At 43.1% G+C, this 25,485-nt stretch overlaps 1 protein-coding gene across 1 annotated transcript in view; it reads right to left on the reverse strand.

Annotated features, from left to right (window-relative positions):
• Window positions 1-25,255, reverse strand: part of ELN (elastin) — a 90,482-nt gene extending 65,227 nt beyond the window's left edge. The window contains exons 1-2 of the mRNA XM_044285791.1: window positions 25,024-25,255; window positions 18,300-18,409 (exon numbers count right to left, since the gene is read on the reverse strand). Coding sequence (XP_044141726.1) covers window positions 18,300-18,409; window positions 25,024-25,255 — 342 coding nt within the window. The remainder of the gene's footprint in view (window positions 1-18,299; window positions 18,410-25,023) is intronic.
• Between the last annotated feature and the right edge of the window lie 230 nt (window positions 25,256-25,485).

Below are 25,485 nucleotides of genomic sequence, written 5' to 3' on the forward strand. Positions count from 1 at the left end.
TGTCAGTTGCACCAGTTGAGGTTGAGGTAGCCTGTCCTACTATCTTACTATGGTCCATTGGTTCTAAAACCTTCCATAATTCATGTGCACTAAGCCCTGTGGAATGTAAGGTGAACATAAAAAAATAAGAGAAACCAAGAATAAGAGGCAGCCAGAAAGTAATTGTATTTACTTCCGATGACTACAGTGGCTACATTTTAAGTCTAATCTGATTACTTGAGGTGGGCTGTTCTTTGCTACACAGCATGGGCATCAGGAGCCTTAGACTGTTCTCAAGAGCAATGTTTGAACCATAAGGAACTATTATGTAAAAGGATGAGGTCCTCAACATGCTTGGTCACAATGTAGTCATACCTTGCTTGGGAGGGTAGGGCCTTAAGAAGATTGCACTTTTCTCAGTAGCTTCCCAAAAGAAAAGTGATTTGGGATTTAGATATTGATGGCCTATTATGAAATTGGTAGGAGTCTGATAACCAGCCTCACTACCGATCAGCTGTTTCAGGCAGCCTCTGAACTGGAAGCCTTTGTCCACTGTATAGTTTTTGTCCACTGCTAGCATACTGCAGTATAAATGGAAGATTGAGGTGTAGTACCCCGACACAGCCACTGCACAGTGTACAGAACTTTGTGTGTCTGGCTTCACCTACTGTACATTTTCCATTACTGGTGACTGCCCCAACACAGCTAATACAAGGTTATGGGGTGTAAGCCTTTTGCCAATCTGATATTTATGACCTTTCCCGAAGAAAGACCTTCAATATCGAAGAATTAGAAAATCCCCTTAACTTTTCTGTTTTCATGTAATCTCAGTGGTATCTTTTTAAGGACAGACATTTATGTTTATTGATTGCATAAGCTAAAAGGCCAGATAGATGGTAGTGGACCCACTAAAATTTGTGTACTATTCGGACTACACCCACATCGCATGCAATCCATACCAGTTGTTTTTTTCCCAGAAAGTTGAAAAATGCATTATTATCATTCAAATGCATAGTTTCAGAAAAAAAATATACAGATGCACCCAGAGCCTGATGGACATCCAGATACTGTATGTCTTTGTTTTGCAGGCAGAAATCAGAACTGCTGGCTGAATCTGATCTAAATAAATATTTGTTGACTTGTCTCAGCCAATAGCTCTTTTGACTATTAGTCACACAGTCTTCATCATTGTCCCAATGATCATTTACACATTGAAGGAAACTACTACCAGTAAACCACAACTTCATACCACAGTTTACTCTGGAACATAAATTTGTAAATGTAGATAGCAAAGTTCACTATCTTAGGTTCATTTACAGTATATACTTGTAGCAGGAAGGATTAAGGGGTAGTAATGGGCCTTAGGCTATATCCACAGATGTTCTTACTATGAAGAGGACAGGGGAGGAGGAAACATCTTGTATACTGAACTGATCTTACTCAGCTGCAGAGGAAGAGGAGACATGAAGCAGCTAAAGCTTCGCCTCTTCCTTCCAGATTGACCTTGGCTCGTTTTCTATGCCTGTCATACATAAAACTAGCAGAAACTAAAACCAGGCATTTTTGTTCTTTGGAAGAGCAGCAGGCAGCAGCATGGGCTGCAGGTGCTGCCAATTAAAGAACCCCCTCTGGGGTTATACAGTATGCCCTTTTTAATGGATCTTTATAACCCACACAGTTATTCATGTCAAGAACATGGGAAATTATTCATTGTGCTTAAGCTCTTAAATATCACAGACTGGATTCCGGCAGTGTACAGTAGTACAATCAAGTGAAATCCACAAAGCTGTAATGGCTACCACTGAAGCTCATGCAATATCTTGGGTCATTAGTTCTACTAAACTGACTGTATGCATTTCTTTGAATCACTGATACTTCATGCTTTTGATCATTTCATATGCATTTTTACAGTTTTAAAGGGAAGTACAATACTGATGACCTATCTTCAGGATAGGTCATAAATATCTAATTGGTGGGGGTCCAACTCCCGGCACCCACACGATCAGTTGTTTGAAGAGGCTGCAGTCGGTCACATGGCCTGTATGCAGCTCAGTCCCATTCAAGTGAGATGGCCACAGTGCTCACCAGAATGCTACAGCCTCTTCAAACAGATTATTGGCGAAGGTGCAGGGCTGTTGGACCTCCACCAATCATGATGATCTATATTTAGGACTGGCTGGATCTACCAAATAGGTGCATGTAATCATCTGAGGATCTGATGTGGTTGGTGTCCTTCTTCTCAGAGTTCCTTTAGCCCTATTTTCATTAAGTATACATTGTCTAAAATGTTTTCTCTTCAGACTGCTCTTGAGAGACATCAGATACCCTTACTGTAAAAGATACATGTGTAATGTGTCACTGCTAAGTGTATAAGATGATAGACTAAATTACCTATTGGCTCAGCCAACATTTATGAGGACTCGGTCTACCTCTAGCAGAAACTATTATTGGCTATTGTTTTCTTCTAATTGTTCTTTTTCATATTGTAATGCAAGAAATTAGATGGATATCTTCCCAACTTTAATCATTTGTGTAGAGTCCTCCAGTATAACAGTTTGGGTTTTGTTCAGTTTTATATGGTGTGGAAATCTGTTCAGACTAAACTACAGTCTATTTACTTTTAGCTTAATAAATCAAGTTTAAACTTTGAAAACCCTTCAACAAGTATTCATGGAAAATCGTCTGGCCAGGTTTCTAAATATAGGATTATTTAACAAGACACTTCAGACTGGAAGATTTATACATGTACTTTTTGCTTTAATCCTCTCTGCTCTTCATTTATGATTTTTTTATGTACTGTGATTGGAGATGCAACAAAAAGAAACAAGTGCGTTCAAGCTATAAACTAAAGCTATTAGCTGCCAATTGTGTGGTAAAAGAACTATATAAAATATCTTGTAATGTGACCTGGTCACTGCTACTATATGCTAATTAATGATTGAAAACTCCCACGTGTGGTGAATAGACATGTTTCCCCCACTATACATTATTGGTTATCCATTGGGGCACCATTATTTGATCTGAACCTGGCCAACGAAACATATGATTTTAATCAGCATTATGCGTGGTTTGATAGGGTTGATCCTGCTGACTGATGCTGACTGCTTTATGCTTTATAAGCCTGCTACTTAAAAGTAGTGTTAAAACCAAGTAGTGTTGGTTACGGACCCAAACCCGAACTTTGCTGGAAAAGTTTGAGTTCGAGTTTGGTGTTCGGGCATTTAATAAAGCTTGTTGAAAGGCTGCAGGGCAGCCAATCAACAAGCTTTTAAGCTGTGTGCCCTTAGAAGCCATCACAGCCATGCCTACTAATGGAATGGCTGTGATTGGCCGGTGCATCATGTGACCCAGCCTCTATATAAGCTGGATCACGTGTAGCACCGCCCATCAGCTCTCAGTAGTGAAGGGACAGAAAGGAGGCAGCTGAAGTGAGTGACAGTGTTAGTGCGATACATCATCTTTGCACCCCTGACACAGAAAGCAAATCATAAAAATGGCTGTTAATTCTGTGGGTGACCTACAGCGATTTGTTTTGTGGGTGCAATGCAACATTGTACTTTGTACCCCTGACACACAAATATAATAGTTAATCCGTCTGTTAGTTAGGTGCACGTCATATACCCATTTATTGCGTGAAGTACACCTGCACTGCATACAAGACAGGGAAATTGATATAGTTAATCCGTCTCTTAGTTAGGTGCACGTCATATACCCATTTTATTTGTGTGAAGTACACCTGCACTGCATACGTGACAGGGAAAATAATATAGTTAATCTGTCTGTTAGTTCAGTGGGTGACCTCAAAGAATGAGGAGAGCATCAAATAAGGACCTGGCCCCTGGTCGTGGTTGCTGCTGGGGTTGGTTGGAGCTCCTGTTGCAAGGGAGAGGACTGTGGTTGATCTGTGCCAGCTACACGCCCAAATGAAACACCTTCTCAGGTGAACGTAGGCGACGAAACGTTCAGCGTTATTTTGTAGGCCGAATACCGGTGTACGAATGGTGAGGCCTTGAACAAGTAGAGGCGGTAGTAGATTGGGTGGCTGACAGTGCCTCCAGTTCCTTCACATTGTCTCCCACCCGGTCCCCTGCTGAAAGTGCAGAATTGGCACCTGCAGCCCATGGGCATCTGTCTTTCACCTCACCCCCTTGCAAATCAGCCAAGCAGTCTGAGCCCCAAGTCATGCAGCAGTCTCTTATGCTTTTTGATGACTCTGCTAGCAAGGTTTCCCAGGGCCATCCACATAGCCCTGCCCCAGAAGTGAAAGAGATCTGAGAGCACTGATGCCCAACCACTTATGTTTCAGGATGTGGACATGAGAGGACCACCGCAGCATGTCTCTGATGATGATGAAACACAAGTGCCAACTGCTGCAGCGTTCTTCAGTGTGCAGACTGGCAATGAGGGCAGGGGTATAGAGTGGGTGGAAGACGATGTGGAGGATGATGAGGTCCTAGACCCCACATGGAATCAAGGTCATGCGAGTGATGTGTGCAGTTCGGAAGAAGAGGTTGTGGTCACACAGCACCAGCCGCACAGCAAAAGAGGGTGCAGTGTGCAAAAGCAGAGTGGTCATCCCCTAGCCCGTACACCTGCTACTGCCCACCGCACCCAGGGACTGAACACACCAAAGCCAGCTTCAGGGAGTTCCCTGGCATGGTAGTTCTTCAGTTCTTCAGACAATGTGCTGACGACAAAACGCGAGTGATTTGCAAGCTGTGCAATCAGAGCCTGGAGCGAGGCATAAATGTTCTAAACCTGAGCACCACCTGCATGACCAGGCATCTAAATGCAAAGCACGAGCTGCAGTGGAGTAAACATCTAAAAAACCATGAAAGATCTCAGGATCCTCCTGCTCCCTCTTCTGCTGCAGTCTCAGCCTTTTCCTCCCCCTCTGGAGTGACAGTGACACCTGCCACCCCGCAAACAGAGGATGTGGCAGCAACATCACCACTTCCGTCACCAAGCATCTCCACAATGTCCCATGGAAGCGTTCAGCTGTCCATCTCCAAAACACTGGAGAGAAAGAGGAAGTTCCCCCCTACCCACCCGCGATCCCTGGCCCTGCCAGCATTTCAAAATTCCTGGTCTGCTGTCATTCCGTCTGATGGAGACGGAGACTTTGAAAAAACGTATGGCAGTGGCTGTTACACAGTACGTGGTTCCCAGCTGCCACTACTTTTCCAGGCGAGCCATCCCAGCCCTGCACAACCAAGTGGCGGACAAAATTAGGTGTGCACTGCGCAACGCCATCTGTGGCAAGGTCCACATAACCACCGATACATGGACCAGTAAGCACGAGCAGGGACGTTATATCTCCCTAACTGCACACTGGGTAAATGCAGTGGTGGCTGGGCCTGAGGCGGATAGCAGTATGGCGCATGTCCTTCCGCCACCGAGGTTTGCAGGACGTTGCTCTTTGCCTCCTGTTGCCTCCCCCTCCTACTCTGCTTCCTCCTTTACCGCCTCCTCATCTGGTCAGCGTAACACCTTCACCACTAACTTCAGCACAGCCAGGGGGAAACGACAGCAGGCTGTTTTAAAACTCATCTGTTTAGGGGGGGAAAAAACACACCGCGCAGGAGCTGTGGACTGGCATGGAACAACAGACCGATGAGTGGTTGGTGCTACTCAGCTTCAAGCCCGGCCTGGTGGTTGTGTGCGATAATGGGCAAAATCTCGTAACAGCTCTGGGCCTAGCCGGTTTGATGCACATCCCTTGCCTGGCACATGTGCTGAATTTGGTGGTGCAGAGGTTCCTGAAAAATTACCCCGATATGTCAGAGCTGCTGCAGAAAGTGCGGTCCATCTGTGCGCGCTTTCAGCGTTCTCACCCTGCTGCTGCTCGCCTTACTGCGCTGCAGCGCAACTTCAGCCTTTCCACTCACCGCCTCATATGCGACGTGCCAACAAGGTAGAACTACACCTTGCACATGCTGGAGAGACTGTGCGAGCAGTGGACTTTCAGCTGCAGCACGGACGGGTGAGTCGCTCTGTGGAACAGCACCACTTCACCACCAATAGGTGGGCCTCCATGCAGGTCGTGTGTGCCGTGTTGTGCTGTTTTGAGTACTCCACCAACATGACCAGTGCCGATGATGCCGTCTTCAGCGTTACTATCCCACTTCTATGTCTCCTTGAAAAAACCCTTTGGGCGATGATGGAAGAGGATGTGGCACAGGAGGAAGAGGAGGAGGAAGAGGGATCATTTCCACGGTTATCAGGCCAGTCATTTACAAGTGGCTCGGAGGGTGGGTTCTTGCATCAACAGAGGCCAGGAACTCAATTGTCCAGCCACGGCACAGTTCTGGAGGATGAGGAGGATGAGGAGAAGGAACCATGTTCACAGCAGGGTGGCACCCAAAGCAGCTCATGGGCATCACTGGAGCGTGGCTGGGGGATACAGAGGACAAAGACGATACACCTCCCACAGAGGACATCTTGTCGTTGCCTCTGGGCAGCCTGGCACACATGAGAGACTACATGCTGCAGTGTCTGCGCAATGACCGCTGAGTTGCCTACATTCTAACCAGTCCCGATTACTGGGTGGCCACCCTGCTAGATCCCCGCTACAAGAACAACGTGCCGTCCTTAATTCCGTCACTGGAGTGTAATCGGAAGATGCGCGAGTACAAGCGCACGCTGGTAGACATGTTGCTGATGGCATTCCCACCTGACACCGTGGGCTCAGTGGAAATGCAAGGTGAAAGCAGAGGAGGAGGAAGAAGTCGCCAACGCAGCTGGGGCACCGCCAGAACCTCAGAAGGGAGGGTTAGCATGGCCGAAATGTGGAAAAGCTTTGTCAGCACGCCACAACAACCAGCACCACCAGCTGATATGGAACGTCTTAGCAGGAGGCAGCATTTAAGCAACATGGTGGAACAGTACGTGTGCACAAGTCTACACGTACTGACTGATTGGTCTGTCCCATTCAACTTCTGGGTCTCCAAATTGGGCACATGGCGTAAGCTTGCCCTTTACGCCTTGGAGGTGCTGGCCTGCCTTGCGGCCAGTGATTGTCCGAGCGTGTGTTCAGTACGGCAGGAGGGGTGATCACAGATAATGTGGACAAGCTCACGTTCATTAAAATGAACCAGGCATGGATCCCACAAGACTTCTCCGTACCTTGTGCAGAATAAACCGGCCGCACCCAGCCATTGTTATACTCCAGCGCACTTTCTCTTTGTTTTCTTTTTTATATTTCCCAATGTTTTGGGGTCTTCCTAAATATTTGAAAAATAAAAATTTAAAAAACTACAAAAATAGTGTTGGCTACCTCCTCCTCCTCCACCACCGCTTCCACCTACACCGCCACGTCCACCGCCTCCTCAACCTCCTACTCCACTTTTAGCTCCGCCTCCTAGTTCAAGATCATTAGTCTTAACTTTTTTTTTCAAATTTGTGTGTAAATATGTTATTTTAATTCATTTTCTGATCCACATTTGTTTTCAGGGCAATTGTCTAGCTCTTACCCCTGTTTTGCTTCCTTTTGCAGCCCTCTAGCTCTTTCTATTATTTTTTTAGTTCGCCAAAGTTCGGGTTCGGGGTCAAGTTCTGAACCCGAACTTCCAGGTGTTCGCTCAACCCTACTTAAAAGGGTTTTCCTGTAAAATGATTTTGTAAAAAAAAGTTCCTGGCTTCATTGGTGATGTGCCCACAAGCAGCATGTCACCGCTGAAGCCAGTCATTGGATGGAGTGGTGCATGTGACCATGTTCATAGTCAGCGGGATGTCCACAGCGTTCGAAACGGAGGAAGGAGAAAACAGAGGCAACTTGGAGCAGGGAAGTATGAATCATCTGTTTCAGGAGCCATGTAAAATTCATTTTTACAGGAAAACCCCTTCAAGAACACAGATTTGTTCAATTGCTGGAAGTTTGTTGCATATCAAGGCTGAGATGACTGATTTGCCCCTACACACTGCAGCTCTGCCTGTTCAGGTTGGCTGCTTGTATAAGCACAAGCCCTCCCTACAGTTCACCAAGTGCATATCATGACAGCTGAATTCAATTTACCAAGGATCAAATAATAATATATTACAGACAGCTAAAGTAAATGAATAAAGTAGATGAATTGTACATTTTAGTTGCCTAAATCCTACCCGAATGTAAAACTAAAAAAAAACTATTATATATGAATTTCTCATAGAGTGTATCTTCTTCCTTTTTTAACAGGAGATAAATGAGCTGTAGCCCTTGCTTTACTGCCTACCTGCCCCATATGTCACATATTCTGGTATGTTTGCTATACAAGGGTTCCTGAAAGGTTACCGTATGTCACACTGTTCCCACACATGTAAGTCATTTACTCCATAGCCTTCGACAAACGAATCAAGAGCAAGGAAAAATAGATGAAAACGGTCCCTCCAAACCATTATCATATATGTATTTAATTACTCCTTTAATAGTAATTGAAAGATTAAACTAGATGATACCTTATAAAAGAGATGTGTCAATAGAAAGCATACATATGTACTAGTGCAGCTGCAGGATGATCTACAGTGGTGCAGGTGGCACATAGTAGAAACATAGTAGTATGCACATTTTAAATCTTTTTGTATTTGCACTTTGATAGGAGTGATCTCCAGGTGGTCCACAATCTTGGAGCACCACTTGCATTTCTGCTTCTTGGCACTCAACTAAGAACACTATGTTATCTTCAAGGGTGACTTATACCCAGGTTAATAAGATGCAGGGTTATGGTTAGACTTACTGTACATTTGGGAGATTTGTTGATGACCATGTTTCCATGAATAAGGCTGCAGATGAAAACAGCCTTTTGAGTACAGTACTTACCATCACTAAAACACACAATGAGGATATCTTGAGCATTTCACTATGTATTATATTAGCTAAGGCTACTTCACGCAGGTTCCCGCAGAGGGACAGCCTGCTGGAGTTCACTGTATCTGGCCTAGCATGATACTGCCATGCACCTCCAGACACCATTGACTATAATAGGATCCAGTGGAGATTCGTCTGGTTTCCAGCATGAGCACCAGGTGTCGACTGGACAAAAACCAGTGAGTGCACCAGTCATTCCGAAACCCAGCACTCATGACTGACAGAAACAGGCTGGATCTCCTTAAAGTCAATGGAGTCTGGCGGTGCATGGCAGCATCAACTAGGCCAGATACGGTGAACTCCAGCAGAATGTTCCTCTACCGGAGCATCCTCTGCCGGAAAAGCTTTACCGCAGGTGTGAAACTAGCCTAATATATATGGGGGCCTCCTAACTATCCCCTGAAAGAGGATGTTTAGGAAAAGAAGAGAAAAAAAAAATCAGGCAAGTTGAATTTCAACACCTGATCCTTTTGTTCTTTCAGGACACAAACTACCAGGCCTTGGCTCCCCCCCCCCCTTCCTTGCCAATGAAAATGTATGAATGATTGTCTAAGGCTACTTTCACACTAGCGTTTTTACTGGATCCGCCAGGGTTCAGCAAAAACGCTTCTGTTACTGATAATACAACCATCTGTATCCGTTATGAACGAATATGGTTGTATTATCTTTAACATTGCCAAGACGGATCTGTCATGAACTCCATTGAAAGTCAATAGGGGACGGATCCGTTTTCTATTGTGTCAGATTCTGTCAGAGGAAACGGATCCGTCTCCATTGACTTGGATTAGGGGTCATGCCGGATCCCTCTTGCTCCGCATCCCAGGACGGAAAGCAAACTACAACATGTTGCGGTTTGCTCTCCAGTATGGGAACGCAACTAAACGGAACGGAATGCATTTTGGAGCAATCGGTTCTGTTCAGTTCAATTCATTGTCAATGGGGACAAAACTGAAACTTTTTTTCCGGTATTGAGTCCCTGTGACTGATCTCAATACCAGAAAACTAACACGCTAGTGTGAAAGTAGCCTAAAGCGAGCATGCCTGTGTATAGTTGAATCGAGGAAATAGCTGTTAAAAAGCTTTTAAAAGTGTATGGGTACCTGAACCCTCCTGATATACTGTATATCTGCCACTTAATGAAAAGAATGGATGATTTTACTATGGAGAAGCCCTGTAATACTTTTCAGGAAGCCTCATCTTCTATGATCTATTGACTCATACAGAAGACATTCAGATGCACAGTAAAAGCTTTGAAGGGGTGTTCGATGTCTTATGGGACTCAGCTTGCAGTAGATTTCCTCTCTACTAAACTGTATATGGAGCTGTGCTAGTTCTGTCGTGCCATGGCTCCTTCTATGAGCTGATCATGCAGATGCTGGGAGTCAGACCACATTGATCTGATCCAATAGGTCGTCAATATTTAAGTCTCAAAAAATCCCTTTAAGCACAGCCAATAGTAATTATGGCAAAAATTACCAACATAATTGCTATAGGCACTCTCAGTCACATGGACATGCTGAAGGGGCAACCTGTGGAGCTGCACAGGGTCCCTGTAGACTAGATTGCCCACCCTCACTGCACAAAAAAATAATTAATAGAGCTCATTGAGCAAGGGACTAGGCTAATGATTCCTTAGCTCTAATGAACTGTGGTTAGGAGTTAGTGAAGAGGTATTTTTTGGAGTCATGATTGAGGTGCTTGATTAGCCTCCCAATAAGTGGATGGACATAGATGGCCTATATACTGTCCTTTGCTGGGGCCCTCTACTAATTGTTTCTGACTCTGCTAAGCAGAACAAATATTGTTGAGATGTCAAATGTAGGATAAATGATGAAGAATTCTGTCTCTAAGTTGAGCAATAAAGTAACCCAGATGGGTTATTTGGGGGCTAGGAGGAGCCAGCTACCCCAGTACCTCTTATGGAAAGTTTAGAACTTGACCTATTGTTTTAATCTTAACTGGAACTTTAAGAACCTGGAGGCAGAATAACACAGTAAAGGGTGGATGAGAAAGGATGTTTAATTAGTATTAACTTTCTTTCATACATAAACTATTTCCTTTTATGTTAATATCTTACAAAAAGGAAAAGAAACAGTGACTTGCCAAAACTCATTCTATCTTCTGGAAAGAATATGCCTGAAAACCTCTTAAAAGCACAACTGGGAGAAGTATCACGTATCAGCGTCTGCTGGATCCAAATCTGGTGCAAGCATGGACCAGACCCATCAAGTATAAAATTGCCTTCTTTCCTCCAGTTATTCTGCTTTAAAGGGAGTCTGTCATCAGCATTTCACTTTTTTAACCCTTCCCATAGCTCCCTAGCATGCTTACAGTTAATAAAAACGTTACCTCTGGCATCAATCCTGGACTTATAGAACCATCAAAAACGATCTTTATAACATATGCAAATGAAGGCTCGCAAGTGCCCAGGGGCAGCGTTACCCTCGTAGGTGCCCTGCTAGCTCAGCCTTTTCATTGCTTTCCCCCACTCCTTCCCACCCTCCGCCCGCCCATCCTTTCCCTCTGACCGCCTATCTACCAACTTGTTTTTCCGCCGAGATCCCGCGCCTGCGCACTCACACCTTTGGCCGGCGCATGCGCACTGCGATGCCCATTCCTTGTACGGCATCACAGTAACTATTGCGCATGCGCCGGCTAACGACGCAAAAACACAACAAAGGAGGCAGTCCATCGACGCATGCGCATTAATTACTGTGATGCCATACAAGGAATGGGCATTACAGTGCGCATGCGCCAGCCAAAGGAATGAGTGCGCAGGCGCGGGATCTCGGTGGAATAACAAGTTGGTAGATAGGCGGTCAGAGGGAAAGGATGGGCGGGCGGAGGGTAGGAAGGGGCGGGGGGAAGCAATGAAAAGGCTGAGCTAGCAGGGCACCTACAAGGGTAACGCCGCCCCTGGGCACTTGCGAGCCCTCATTTGCATATGTTATAAAGATAGTTTTTGATGGTTTTGTCCAGGATTGATGCCAGAGGTAACATTTTTATTAACTGTAAGCATGCTAGGGAGCTATGGGAAGGGTTAAAAAAGTGAAATGCTGATGACAGACTCATCCAGTTTAGGAGCAAAGTGAATGATAAACAGCCGTCTAGGAGTCTCGAGCACTAATATGTAGAAGTATCTGGGCAGGATCTTTGACATATCGGAAAATTAGTTTACACTCCAGGTGTACCTCATCATATGTAGCGGATAGCAAGTGCACATAGATTGATACCGTAGAGCAAATGATAAACCAACTACCTGCCAGTGACATCACATGTCATTGTGTATCATGACATCATGCTATATATCAAGTATAAGAATGAACAGCGAGACCTCCACCTGGTGGTAACACAATGTTGTGTAGGTAACACCATAGTCATTGGTTTGTTATTTTTTTGCATATTGTTAAGCATCAGTCCTATTGGGTCCAAGCCAGGACCTAACAAGTAACCATGGGTCCCCACTGCTAACTTACAAATATGGTCCGACATACTGGAAGCATAACTTGAAGCTAAGCAAAATCTGTAAAATGCACTTTCTTTTATGACTCTTGGGTCTCTAGGGCCTGGGTACAGCTGCTAAATCTGCACCCCTACATCTACCCCCAATCAACAGCAAAAGCATGACTTATATAAACACTTAGGGGGAGATTTATTATTCCCTGTGGACCTGAAAAGTGACGTTAAAAAGGTGTGATTTTTTAACAGCGACTTCTTTAAAAATTGTTGCATCTGCCACTTTCCGCCATCCTTGACACTTTTCTGAAATGGGGTGTGGCAAGGGCGGAACGAGGGCGTGGTCAGTCCCTGTGACAAATGTATCTTCATGTCTGCCAGTTTTCTGATGTAAATGAAGCTAGAAAAGTATGGTAGCTCTTAGCTGTCGTAGATTTATGGTTAGACGCACGGAGTGCAAGCGAATAAACCAGATTTATGACGAGGTGTGTGCCTTGTCATAAATTAGGCGCATCCTCCGGCAGTGCAGGGGCAGAAAGAGCCAGTCTTGATAGATCTCCCTTTATTCTTCTAACATCCACTATGACCGCCAACCATTGAGGCCCCTTTAAGAGTTGAGGTGGCCTATCAAGTCTGGTTACACCCCTGTTGACGTCCCTGCTTTTGTAACCTCTGCACAACTTACTGCTATAATATGAACAGGGGGGCACCACCAATGATGCCAGGTGAGGATCGCCTCAGGCAGCACCAGGTAGGGGCAAGAGGCGGGCAGCAGAAGGGCCATGGGCAATGTTTAATTGTGGCAAAGGTGTTAGGTTAAGAAATTGGCATGGGGGGGTGCCGTTTCAGTTTTAGACTCAAGCATCAGTAAGGCTAGGTGCACCCCTGATTATGAAACGACCATTACTAAAAGTGCCAATTCTTTTAGTGAAAAAAGTACAATGCAACAGCACTCTGCAAACCAAATATAGTACAGAAGAAGTCTTTTAATGCTAATGCTATGCTTATTTGGCAGACGGGCCCAAATAATTTTGTACCAAATGCATCTGCCAAGAATCTCAAATTTAGTTAATAAGCATAGCATTAGCATTAAAATACTTTTTTTGTCCTTTATTTGGTTTGCAGAGAGGCGTTGGATTGTATTTTTTTCTTTGTGTTTTCAGCCGTAGCAACGTGCACCTGCGCATTGGGATGTGCCGACTGACCCCCTTTTTTTCTTTGCAGATTTCTTTGAGTGACCACAAGCCCACTGTAACTATATTTACTTGGTGACCATACATGATAATGAATTTCTAAGTAATCCGTGTCATTTTGGGAAGATTAATTAAATTCCACAATGCCATTGTTCCATCATTTCTGGTCTAATCACTTAACAAGGGATTTACTGATGATTCCCAAACCATAAACAAATGCAGAACAATTGCAACAGATCCATGAAATCACATCTGTTATTGTTTCTTTGTTGCTATTTGCTCTAACCTCATTCCAAAATTCAGCCTACGGATGGCGAATAAGGCTTAATACTTATGTATGCAATGGTTATACAACTGTACAAATGTGTAACGTCAGGGGGACATGAAAGAGGCATGAGCCCGTCCAGAGTGGACACATCTGCTAAGCAGGGGCCGGGTAATCCTATGCATATCCCCATTCTCTATCTCATTCTGCATATCTCTGCTTAAAGGGAACCTCTCCTCACATGTCTGTTTTAGTAACTACTTGCATTCCCCATGTAATAACAATTCTGAAGCATCTATTCTTATGACTCTATGGTGTTCCTTTCCTGTATTACTCCTACTAGAAGATTATGACTAAAGGAACAAATGGGTGTTACCAGTTGAGGGTGTGTCTCTGCACAGTCTGACCCTGGCAGCACTGATTGGACAGTGTCAGACTGTGCAAGGACACACCCCCAACTGGTAACACCCAGTTGTACCTTTATCTATAAATGTCTTACAGGAATAATAGAGCAATGGCGCAACACAGAGTTATAAGAAATGCTCCTGAATTATAAATGGTCCAGAATTATCTTTTCATGTGGAATACAATTATTTGCTACAATGGACATGTCAGAAGTGGTGACAGGATCTCTTTATGGACTCATTCAGATGACTGTATCCGTTTCTGCAATCACCAAACTGCAGCTCCGCAAAACACGGATACCGTCTGTGTGCGTTCTGCATTCTGGGAAGGCCAGCCCTATGATATAAATGCCTATTCTTGTCCGCAATTGCGGACAAGAATAGGACATGTTCTATCTTTTTTGCGGGGCCGCGGAACAGAAGTACGGATGCGGACAACACACTGTCCGCATCTATTGTGGCCCCATTGAAATAAACTGGTCCGCACCCGTTCCGCAAAATTGCGGATAAGATGTGGACTCAAATATATGATTGTGTGAATGAACTCTAAGTGTGAGTGTAATACTCGTTCTTACACAATGTGGTTCTAGTAATGAAGATGTCAGATAACCTTGATGTATGAACCCGAAGTGCGCCAGAAATCAATGCAGTTCTAAGGCAGTTACCATCCATGCCTGAGACATGGGGTGGCTGATGTTAAGAGAGGGACAATCTGGGTTCTATTGCAATGTGGCAATGGGAATATTACGGTGTAGGTATGCAGGTCCTTCCTGGCAGGAAGGTGTTAACTGCCCCAGCCTTTGTATTCGTGTCAGATGTGTATGTGTCAGCTTTCGCTTGCAAGTTAATGCTTTTGCTTCCCTTGACAGAAAACATCTGGAATATCTGGAGAAACAGATCTTTACTACAGTTCTCCGGGAGTATTCAGCATCTAAGAATAACCTTAATAGAACCTGTTCAGCTGATCTCGGATAGAACATGGGTGCCTAATGCAAGCGGGACAATATCTGTCGGGGACCTTCCATTGCTTTGCATTGCATGAATATATGCAGAATCTGGAGATTAATAAAGTTGGCCCTTCCTTACTATGTTATACAGTTACTAGCGCAAGTGCCAAGATGTACTTTGATTTGTTGTAATGTAGAGAATTTGCACTGAGCATGCCCACAAACTCTATACAATGATCATACTATGCAATAGGTGATTGACAATCCATAGAAAATGCTCATGTGAATGACATCAGAGTACCCTAAAGGAGGTGACTCTACCCTGTGCCACCTAGAGACATGGCATGCGCTCCCTGGGGTTCATGTAGCACAGATTGAGAACCTAGGATTTTCTAGATCATGGACAGTGACAAACATACTATAGAACATATCTATCCTACAACCGACATCTACAAAAAAAAAAGCAAATAAAAATGTTTAAAAAAAAAGTGAGAGACAAAACAGATAAAAACAATTCAAGGAGACCCCAGATTGTCATATGCAAATGTTTTGGGGAAATTGGAGCAATTTCGATTCGGGTAGAATTTATTCGGAGCTAAATCGAACCAGATGACCATTTTGGGTGAATCGATCTCGAATTTTGGGCAATTCGCTCATCTCTAAACATGAGTTAGTAGCATAATGCATCACTCATTTAGCCATCTTGGATTGAGATTATGTAACTAGTCCTACATGTTTATCAAGGAATCTCTGCCCAAATCCTGGACCTGGTTTACATCCCTCTGCCACCCAGCACCCAGGGTACATGCCCTAATAGACTCCTCTAAGCTCCTATATGTTTCAATAGGAAAAGACATAAAAAATGCTACGGTATCTTAAAGGGTCTCTAAAAACTTTTGATATGTCATAGAGAAGTATCAAAGGATTAGATTGGCGGGGGTCTTAGCACTGAGACCTCCACAGATCCCTAGAACGAGGGGAGTGAAGTGCTCGCATATTGCACTCTCTTTTCTCGCTGCTGAGGACAGAATCGAGACGGGACCATGGACTTCTATGGAGCTTGACGTGGGCAGCTATCCGCGCGCTTCTCTCCCCAGCGCTGAGAACCCCACCAATCAAAACTCTTGATGTATCTCTATGATATATAAAAAAGTTTTTTTTTTTTTAAGTGAATGACCCTTTAGAGGTTTCTTTGTTGCCTAGACACTACAGATAGCAGAAGATGAATATGTGGCAAGACATGGATCCAGTGACAGTATTGTAGGGCTGTGACACAGATCTATCACAAAGTACAGGCTCAGGCTACAAATATAAAAATATAATTTGTATCATGTAGTAAAATATACAGGGGGTGAAGCATGGCAGCAGCGCTCACACGTGAGGCAGGCATAGGCAGAGTTTCCCTACAAGCTGGATTTGTGAACTAACCCTTTCCATAGCTGGAAATGTATTTCTATGTCATCATTTCAAGTATACTAGTCTTCTGCCTTCTCAATTAGCGTGAAACGAACAGTTTAACCCCCATAATGTACTCTGCCTGCTGCAATAAACAAGACATTCAGCTGCAAAGCGCTGTGAAATTCACTTTCCAAAGCACTTATGGTCCATATAAATTTGGCAGCAGTTCAGGCACTTGTTTCCTCTGTGTAACTAGACCCAGCCCTCTATCAGAGCTGTAGTATCCATCTAGAGCACAGCACCATACGCTGATCCCTGTGTATATACACTGCTGGAAGAAGTTATGGCACTAACTCGTCTGGGGAACACTAAAGCCAAAGACTGGAAAAGTGACACATATAGTGACCGTGGAGCCTCCAAGAGGAAGGTCATGTCTCCATGGGACCCTACGCAGGTACGTGTGACATATAGATCTAATTAAAAATGTTCTCCTGTTATAGTTAGGTTAGGACTACACGGTCAGGTTTCTGCTGGAGTGAATTCAAAAAAGAGAAGTCCTATCTGTCCTGTATACTTTCTCTCCTTTTATCATCCACTCCTGATTTGGGCTTCCAGGAAACCTGACCGTGTGGCCGTACCCTAAGGGTCCATTCACACGTCCGTGAAAGTGTCCGCATCCGTTCCGCAAATTGCCGAACGGGTGCGGACTCATTCATTCTCTCTGCGGCAGGAGTGGATCGGCATTTTCCGGAGCGCGCTCCCGATCTTCCGGTCCGCGGCTCCGGAAAAAAAAAAATAGAACACGTCCTATTCTTGTCCGCAATTGCGGACAAAAATAGGCAGTTCTATGGGGGTGCCGTCCGGGTGTATTGCGGATCCGCAATACACTACGGAGGTGTGAATGGACCCTAACAGAGTAAAATGATGTACGGAGGTCACAACTGGATCTATGTTGCTGGAAAAAAGACACCAACCAATGTAGCAGAGCTGAGATGTCAGGTATAGCAGTGATGGGCTTCACCCCTTGTCACTATGCACTCTTTGAGGTTTTACATGGCATTGCAGGTAAATCAGCTACATAGTTCATGGCACACATAGTACATGACAAAGTTAGCTCTCCTACATCTGTATTTCGGCAATGTTCTGTTGAGTTTGTCATATTATAGTCAAGTGTAATGCGCTTGTGTTTTAATTGTAAATAAAGGCATGTTATGGTAATGAAAAGGTTAATCATAATGGTTCTAGTGCCTGGTCTGTCTATGTACCTCGGGAGAGGTGGTGTGTGCGTGTGTGGTTTCCAGGGTGCCTCTCTGTTTCATGTGTAAACTGAATGGATTCACATGTGTCTGCAAATGCATTTCTTACTCCAAATGTCAAGCCCCGGAATTCACCCCGTGTTTGCTCTTAGTACTGAAGTTTAGTATATGTGGCTGAGAACTGAGAAGATCCAAGCTAAGGATGTTCACAGGGGACATCACCCCACTGAGGGGCGATTGAACATGTTTTCAGCCCAGGTGTTCTTCAAGCTAAGATGCTCACTATGTCACCTTTCATGTCTATTACTGAACTGTACTGTATGTGTCATCCAACGAGTACCGTATGTTGTGACACTATAGAGTGGTAGTGTATGGCGAGCAGGTGGATGTAGTGTATACGATATGGCATACATGGTAAGATATAAAATATAGCTAAAGTTATGGAGAACATTCAGTGAACCCAATAAAGAAAGAACAAATGATATTCAGCCCTGCAGAATATACATAAAACATCAAGGACATATGCAGAACAGTGACTGGAGTATACATGGTCACTCACCTCCTTGCAGCGTAGTTTGGCAGAAGGCAAGTAGCAGGAAGATGCTCCGAAGTGGAGCGGCAGGCCGTATGCTCTCCATGTCTCACAATGCCCCCGTCCCCTCACACATGCTGGGTTTTATCCCGCCGCTCAGCTCACATCCCCAATGAGGGAGGGGCAGCAAGAGACACGACGTCATTCTAACAGTGCCAGCAGCCCCATCCCACCCCCCCCCCCTTATTATTGGGAGAGGAGGGGGAATATTTTATTTTGTTTTGTTTCCTTTTTTTTCTTTTCTTTTCTTTCTTTTTTTTCTTTTTTCATTTTTCTTGGCTGACGTTCTGCAATTCTGGCTGAAATAGACATGGGAGCAGAGCCAGAAAGAGGGGGTGCAGAATTCTCCGCTCTGTGTTTATCTGTCTCTCTCGCTTTCTGTCTGTCTGTCTGTCCCTTTGCTCTCTGAACAGGGAATTTGTCAAATTCTTTAGCGAGCTGTAGACGAGGGCCAAAAGATGTCCAGTTTTGATCAATGAACTCATCACGATGCTTTCATGTACAGGTGCAAGGCTAAGCGCAGGCAAATCAGAGACATTTAAGCAGATTGCTTCTAGCATGTACGAGCGTCTGTACTTGAGAAACCCTTAGCTTTCAATATTGGATAATATCACAGTGTAATAATAACTCATAAAGCGCTCCAGTTTATGGCGATTTCCTGTTGTAAAAACAAATACAGGTTGGTTTTTCGAAGGAAATCCCAGTAAGACCTGTTACTGGTTATAATGTTAATATGGAGTACAGTGACTTCAAATACATGAGATCAGGTGCACAGCCCTGCAACATTTGTAGGAAATATAGAACTGATACTGTATATTTCTTTACAAATGATTTTTCCACTCAAGTTGACTTCTATTATAGAGATATAGAGAAGGAAAAATGGAAACCAGTATTACAATTGCTAGCAAACATGTCTATATCAAATTGCTCTATACAATAAGCATGGCATCACTACTTGCAATGCAACAATTCGTGATGGAGCAGATTGCTCCATTTTTACTGAGAGAAGGTTTTTTTGACATGTATTCTCATTGAAACCATGCAACCAACTAAGGCCGATCCAGTTTTCCACCAAATTTGGACAGGACCAAGTTGAGGATAGAAGGAATTCAATGATCCTAATGGTTGTACATTTAGCGGCAAGATTATTAGGAGCCCTTACTCCTGAATACTTTGTTGGGCCACCATTATGCTTGCACCCCTATATTATAATGCATGGTGTACTATACACTGAGGCTGACATCTGACTTGGTCTCAGTATGGGCGGTACAAGCTCTGTGTTATAGAAGGTGCCCACCCAACAACTCTGCCTACTTATTTCTAATACTGACTCCTCAATTCTCTCTACCCCTCCACACAACGAAGAGCTGCCACCTGGTCATGTACCTGTAGTGGAGAATGCCAGCTCTTGGAGCTCCTCTTCCAATCTTCACTTCTCTTATATACTATGTATATTTATATTATTGCCTGACTAGGGGAGCACACCTTGGGTTTGTAGAGCACCGGTCATGCAGTGAAAGTCATTGTTTCCCAATTATATTGGTAGTTGAATGTTTTCACCATCTTTTGCCCAGTTCCCATTAATCTGAAATACCAAATGGAAGTATACTTTCGTACTTGCTACAATAGGTAGACTATTGTGGAATAGTACTGTAATACTAGAAAGAAAAGGGCTTCTCAGTAAAGCCAGTCAAATAATGTTACCATCTAGTCCTGGGATGCCCTTTATGGTCAGCAATAATATATAGTGGATGGCACTCCTTGTTCCGTAGAAGTAACGGTGCTCAGTGGTAATGATCAATGTAGATATAGATAGAGACCACGGCACTCGTGTTGAAGTTATCAGAAAAAGTTCATTTTATTGTCCATCCCAACTTGAAATTGATAACACTGGCCAACGTTTCGGTCCACCAGGACCTTGTTCACGGCCTAAAGCGCAAATATATACATAGGTTTTGATTGAGACAGAGTTCACAGGGCAGACAATAAATATGCAATAAAGCAAAATATCTGTGACAAATGAATACAAGGATATCTATAGTACGGTACGATTATATATAGCCATTTAGTGCAGAGGAGTACCGTAAAATGGATATACAGTTATATATATACACATGTGAAGACTGGTTACAAGGTGGGAGCAGGCTCATCTTGATCCAGGTAGAATAGGTGACAGACCTATATAAGGAAGCAGTAGCAATAAATCAATATTCATGTGCAGGCTGAGAGTCATATAGCATTTTGCATAACATCCAATATTGTTGGATGGACAATAATCAAGTTGGGATGGACAATAAAATGAACTTTTTCTGATAACTTCAACACGAGTGCCGTGGTCTCTATCTATATCTTTATGGCCAGCATACGTGATAAATATATGATTGTGAGGTTTGACAACTGGGACTCTACCAATCACTAAAATAGGGGAACTGAGTTCCCCTGGTTTGGCAGAATTTAAAGGGAGCACATATACCTTACCACTTCATTCAGAGGCTATGACATTTACAGAAATAGGCATACGCAGTACTCTGCTATCTCTGTCAATCCCATAGACTTCAAAATGGAGTGGCAGGGCACATATATGGTTACCATTTAATTCAAATGCCTCCAGAATGGTGGCTTGGGAGCACTGTTTTGCTCATCATTGGCGTGGTCCAACTGGGTGAACCTCCACCAATCAGTCACAATGTAGATATATGATGAATGTATTTTGTGAGATAACATTTTTAACTGAGCTATCCTGCAGATGTCAAGCAGAAATCGTCCTAGTCCGGCTGGGTAATGGCCTGAAAAAGATTAATTACCTGATGTCAGTTATTTTAAAGGGGATTTCAGCTTAGAAACCCAATATTCAAGTACCTTTTATAGAATTTTGAGTTAATATATGAGCGGAGGGTGTGACTCTTTCACGACCAACAGCTAGATTAATAGCTAGGCCACATCCACATCAGCTCCCTCCTGACATCCGTTAAGTTAGACAGTAGGTCCATCCTGATCAGCTATCTATCAACTGACAGGACTTAGTATCATCATATACTCCCCACTGACTATATACAGGAGCTAAGTATCCTTTCTTTATTTATCTGTGTGTATCCTTTGTTTGCCCTACAAATTAGGGTCTGTCTATTACCCCCTGATGATCTGCCAGGCGCAGGTAAAACTTGTTGGGGTTTACACGTATCTATCTTAGGTATTTACCATCTAGGTAGGATTACTTTAGGTTGACTATAGCCATAGGTACGGGGACAGGGTATCTCTACCATCTGGGGATATCCCTGGGCTTAGGGCCTAGGTTTTTAGGGACATCCAGGGAGAGTTACTCCCCTCCCTCTAAATACCCCCTATTTCCTGTCCGCGGATATAAACACCTAATCACCTATATGACTATAGGTTTATTCCTATTTTATTATAAGTATTTTATTTCTTATTTTTATTTTTTTGTGGTATCATAATCACAGTAGGAGTTAAAAAAACCTAACCAATCTTCTGTTAGGTCATGGTCACCATTTGAGCAGCTTTCTGCTCCATTTACCCATTAATTTAAAATAAAGGTATTGTTTTTATGAGCACGCTATATTCCTCTTTATACACTTAATACTAATTGATGACGTGTCGATTATCTATACTATCAAATCTATTTTCCTTAAATTAATAGCTAGGCCACGTTTCATGGCCATGAAGACCTAGCATGACAGTGCTTTAGACCTACAGTCTATTGATGGAAATTACATGTGGCTTCATAAAAAAATTGATAACTTGTTGCTGAATTCCTCCACAGATTACAGATGAAGTGAAGTACTGTACTTTGTGATCAGCGTATCAATAGGGGGCCCTTCTAAGGGTTTGTCCAAAGCAGATTGATGACATTTTTTAGAACATTCCCTTTGTCTACTACTCACTTCAAAGGGACTGGCATGGGATATGCCATAAATGTCCAGATGGGACAACCATTTAAACTAACTTTCTAACTTAGTATTTTATGTCAATACTGATGAGACGAGATAAAGACAATTTCATTGCGAGTTCTTCCTTGTAATCTGTTCTCTAATGGCGGGGGGTTTTGCAACAATTAAGCAAAATATAACAAAATCCACACAATTTTGGTTCATTGTAAAATAAATACTTTTTTTGTATAGCAGAAACATATTTCGGTGGGGCCTTGCCCAGAAGTATGATGTCATTTCAACCATTTAGCTAGCTATAGCCATTGTTTTACTGTAATTTACAGTATTGCATTCAACACATATGAATAAATCACATGTTCAGATGCTTGCAAATATGAACAATGTGATATATAAATTCCTAAAGATTTTCAGTGACACGTTAACATGTAGTCTTGATCTTTTTTCCCTCGATTACTCGAACCTCATTTCCCCAGCGTTTTCATTTTTAGCCAGTTACAAATTCTGCTCCAGTAGTTATAAGTACAGTATATCCTTACTTTCTGGTACTTATTTATTCTAATCTGTCAACTGGCTGAAACACAATTCAAGATGTATTTGTCTTTCAAGGTCCTTCAATCTTTTGTACTCTGTAGCATCTTGTTCTTAAAGGGGTTGCCCAGGTTTTTACTTTTTAATTTGCTCCCAAACCAGCTGTAGTTATGAAAAACCTATATATAGCCCTAACAAGATTGCGGGCTTACCCCTAATTAGAATATATATAACCGATTGAAGGAGTAAGGTAAGTAAATATAATTTAATTTAGAAAAAATATATACTACAATAGTACAAAAATACTCAATTTTATTAAGAAAATCACAAAAGACACATGATCAGCACTGGTCACAAATAAGACAATACATACAGGTTACAATACATGTTAAAAACCAAGTGAACCGATGGTGGGCTGCCAATACATATATCTAAGGTAAAGTGCGAGTGCATAATTGTACCCAAAAGGTCATAAGTAGTGGACATGTAGTATCCAAAAGCTGTAGCTATTAGACACCACAAATATCCACATGTATATATGTGTCAAAATTTGCCACAAGCCGGTGTAAATGTATACACCAAAAGTTATCAAGATTAGGGCAATACCAAAAATCACAATTGTATTTGACACATGATGGAAACTATTGTATATACTGACCAATTGATTCAATTGTATCGTGCAGCAATACCACCGGTCCACTCCCCAACGCACGTTTCGCGTACAGCTTTTTCAAGGGGTATTGGTTGGCAAAGAGGAGGGTCATCCATAAATAGGTCAGGTGGATCCATTTGATTGGTTGTTGGACTACTGTTTAGTTGCATTTGGGGCTCACCTGGGTATTATCACATGGCGGACTTTGCTGGAGCCTGGCCCCTCAGCCGCATGCCACCACATCCGGTGACGCCGCGCCGGTCCAGAGGAAGGCAGTCACACACATCCTGTGCGACACGCGTCACTCTGGAGCGGCCGGCGGCACACGAATGCGGCGCATGCGCAGATCACCAAACATCCCTATTCCGCCATATTAGATAAGGGCACATGACATACCATACAAATATATCAGAAAATCAGATTGTTTTACATGAAATAATGACATCTTATCATATATACACCATAATAGGCACAGTTGTTACTATAACAGGCACAGTTGTTATCCTGAGGCATGAACACATATATACTGACAATCCACATCCAATATTTGTCAGTCTATCAATGTGTATATACACGTGCACAGAACCTCATTTCAATTCAACTTCAATGTATATGCATATATATATATATATGTTTGTCAGGCGACAATACCCGAAGTGCACTTGCACTAAACAGATATTGTACATCTGACCACAATAGTCATACACATCGAGTAACATTTAGTTCGATATGTTATACTATGGTGGTGACGCATGCGCAGGAGAAAGCAAGGACCAGGCCTATGCCAAATGCTGTGAAAAGCAAGTGATGAGAGATTATTATATATGAAGACAAAAAATTACAAGCTAATTGTCATAATAATTAGTTTTACAATATACTAAGGCCATAATTTGACCAAAACAATGTTGTCACTCGGACTGAAGTGGGGGGCCTTAAACTACAAATTAGGAGGATATTAGGCGTTATTATTCCCATCGACCTCTTTTTCTGACATACATAATTAGCCATGATAGGAGTAAGTAGTAATAAGGTCTCCCAAATCAGAAGCCTCATAGTGCAAAGTGAAGTGCTGAAAAAGAGAATTGTTAAATGTATAAGACAAAAAACAAAATAAAGTGAATGAATACCACTATAAGTTACGTCAATTCTACATGTTAATAGTAACTAAAGTGTCACCATTGCATATAATTGGCTATATGCCGTGAATCAAAATTATATGTAAGTATCCCAAATTGTTCAAACATAAAGAAAGAACAAATGAGGATATGCCCTGCCAAACCGTGAGTATTTCGCATACACCCCTATCCAAGCACCAATCACCTGTACACCGATATAGCCGATGTTCAGACTGGTCACATCCCCAGTCACACTAAAGGTATCATGCGGCCAATTCTCACACCCCGAGCCTCTATATGCATAGAAAAATCACCCATCCTATCCAGCACCCATTGATGAGTGCCCTACAATCATCGCCATACACATAAACAAAAAGAAACCTGGACAGATCACGGAGATTCAAGGAGGAGGCATCACAAGAAAGATGCAAAAGGCACCTTGTCATTCAACCCATATGGCACCTGGGTTTGCAATTTAATTATCCATTTACTTTCCACTTGTTCAAGTCGTCTGAAGAGATCGCCTCCTCGAGATCCTAGATTTACCCTATCGATGCCACGAACCCTCAGGTCCTGCCATCGATTATTGTGTTTCAACCGAAAGTGTCGTGCAACTGGTTTGAGTTTCAATATTCGTTCCCTATCATCAGCTGGCACCTTTGACGCCATCCGAATATCACTCTGATGTTCCTGAAGGCGTATACGCAATTCACGTGTCGTCATGCCTATGTAGATTAACCCACATGGACATGTTGCGTAATAGATGACGCCACAGGTGCTACAGTTGATAAAGTGCACAATTTTGTATACATCTTTACCAGATGAATCACTAAATGACACACTTTTTACCATAGCCTTACAGATGCTACAATGTCCGCACGGTGTCGAGCCCCACTTTGGTCCCCTAGACTGAAACAGGAATTCTTGGTTGTTAGGTGGGACATAATGGCTGG

This window comes from Bufo gargarizans, chromosome 3 (assembly GCF_014858855.1).
Source record: "Bufo gargarizans isolate SCDJY-AF-19 chromosome 3, ASM1485885v1, whole genome shotgun sequence".
NCBI lineage: Eukaryota > Metazoa > Chordata > Amphibia > Anura > Bufonidae > Bufo > Bufo gargarizans.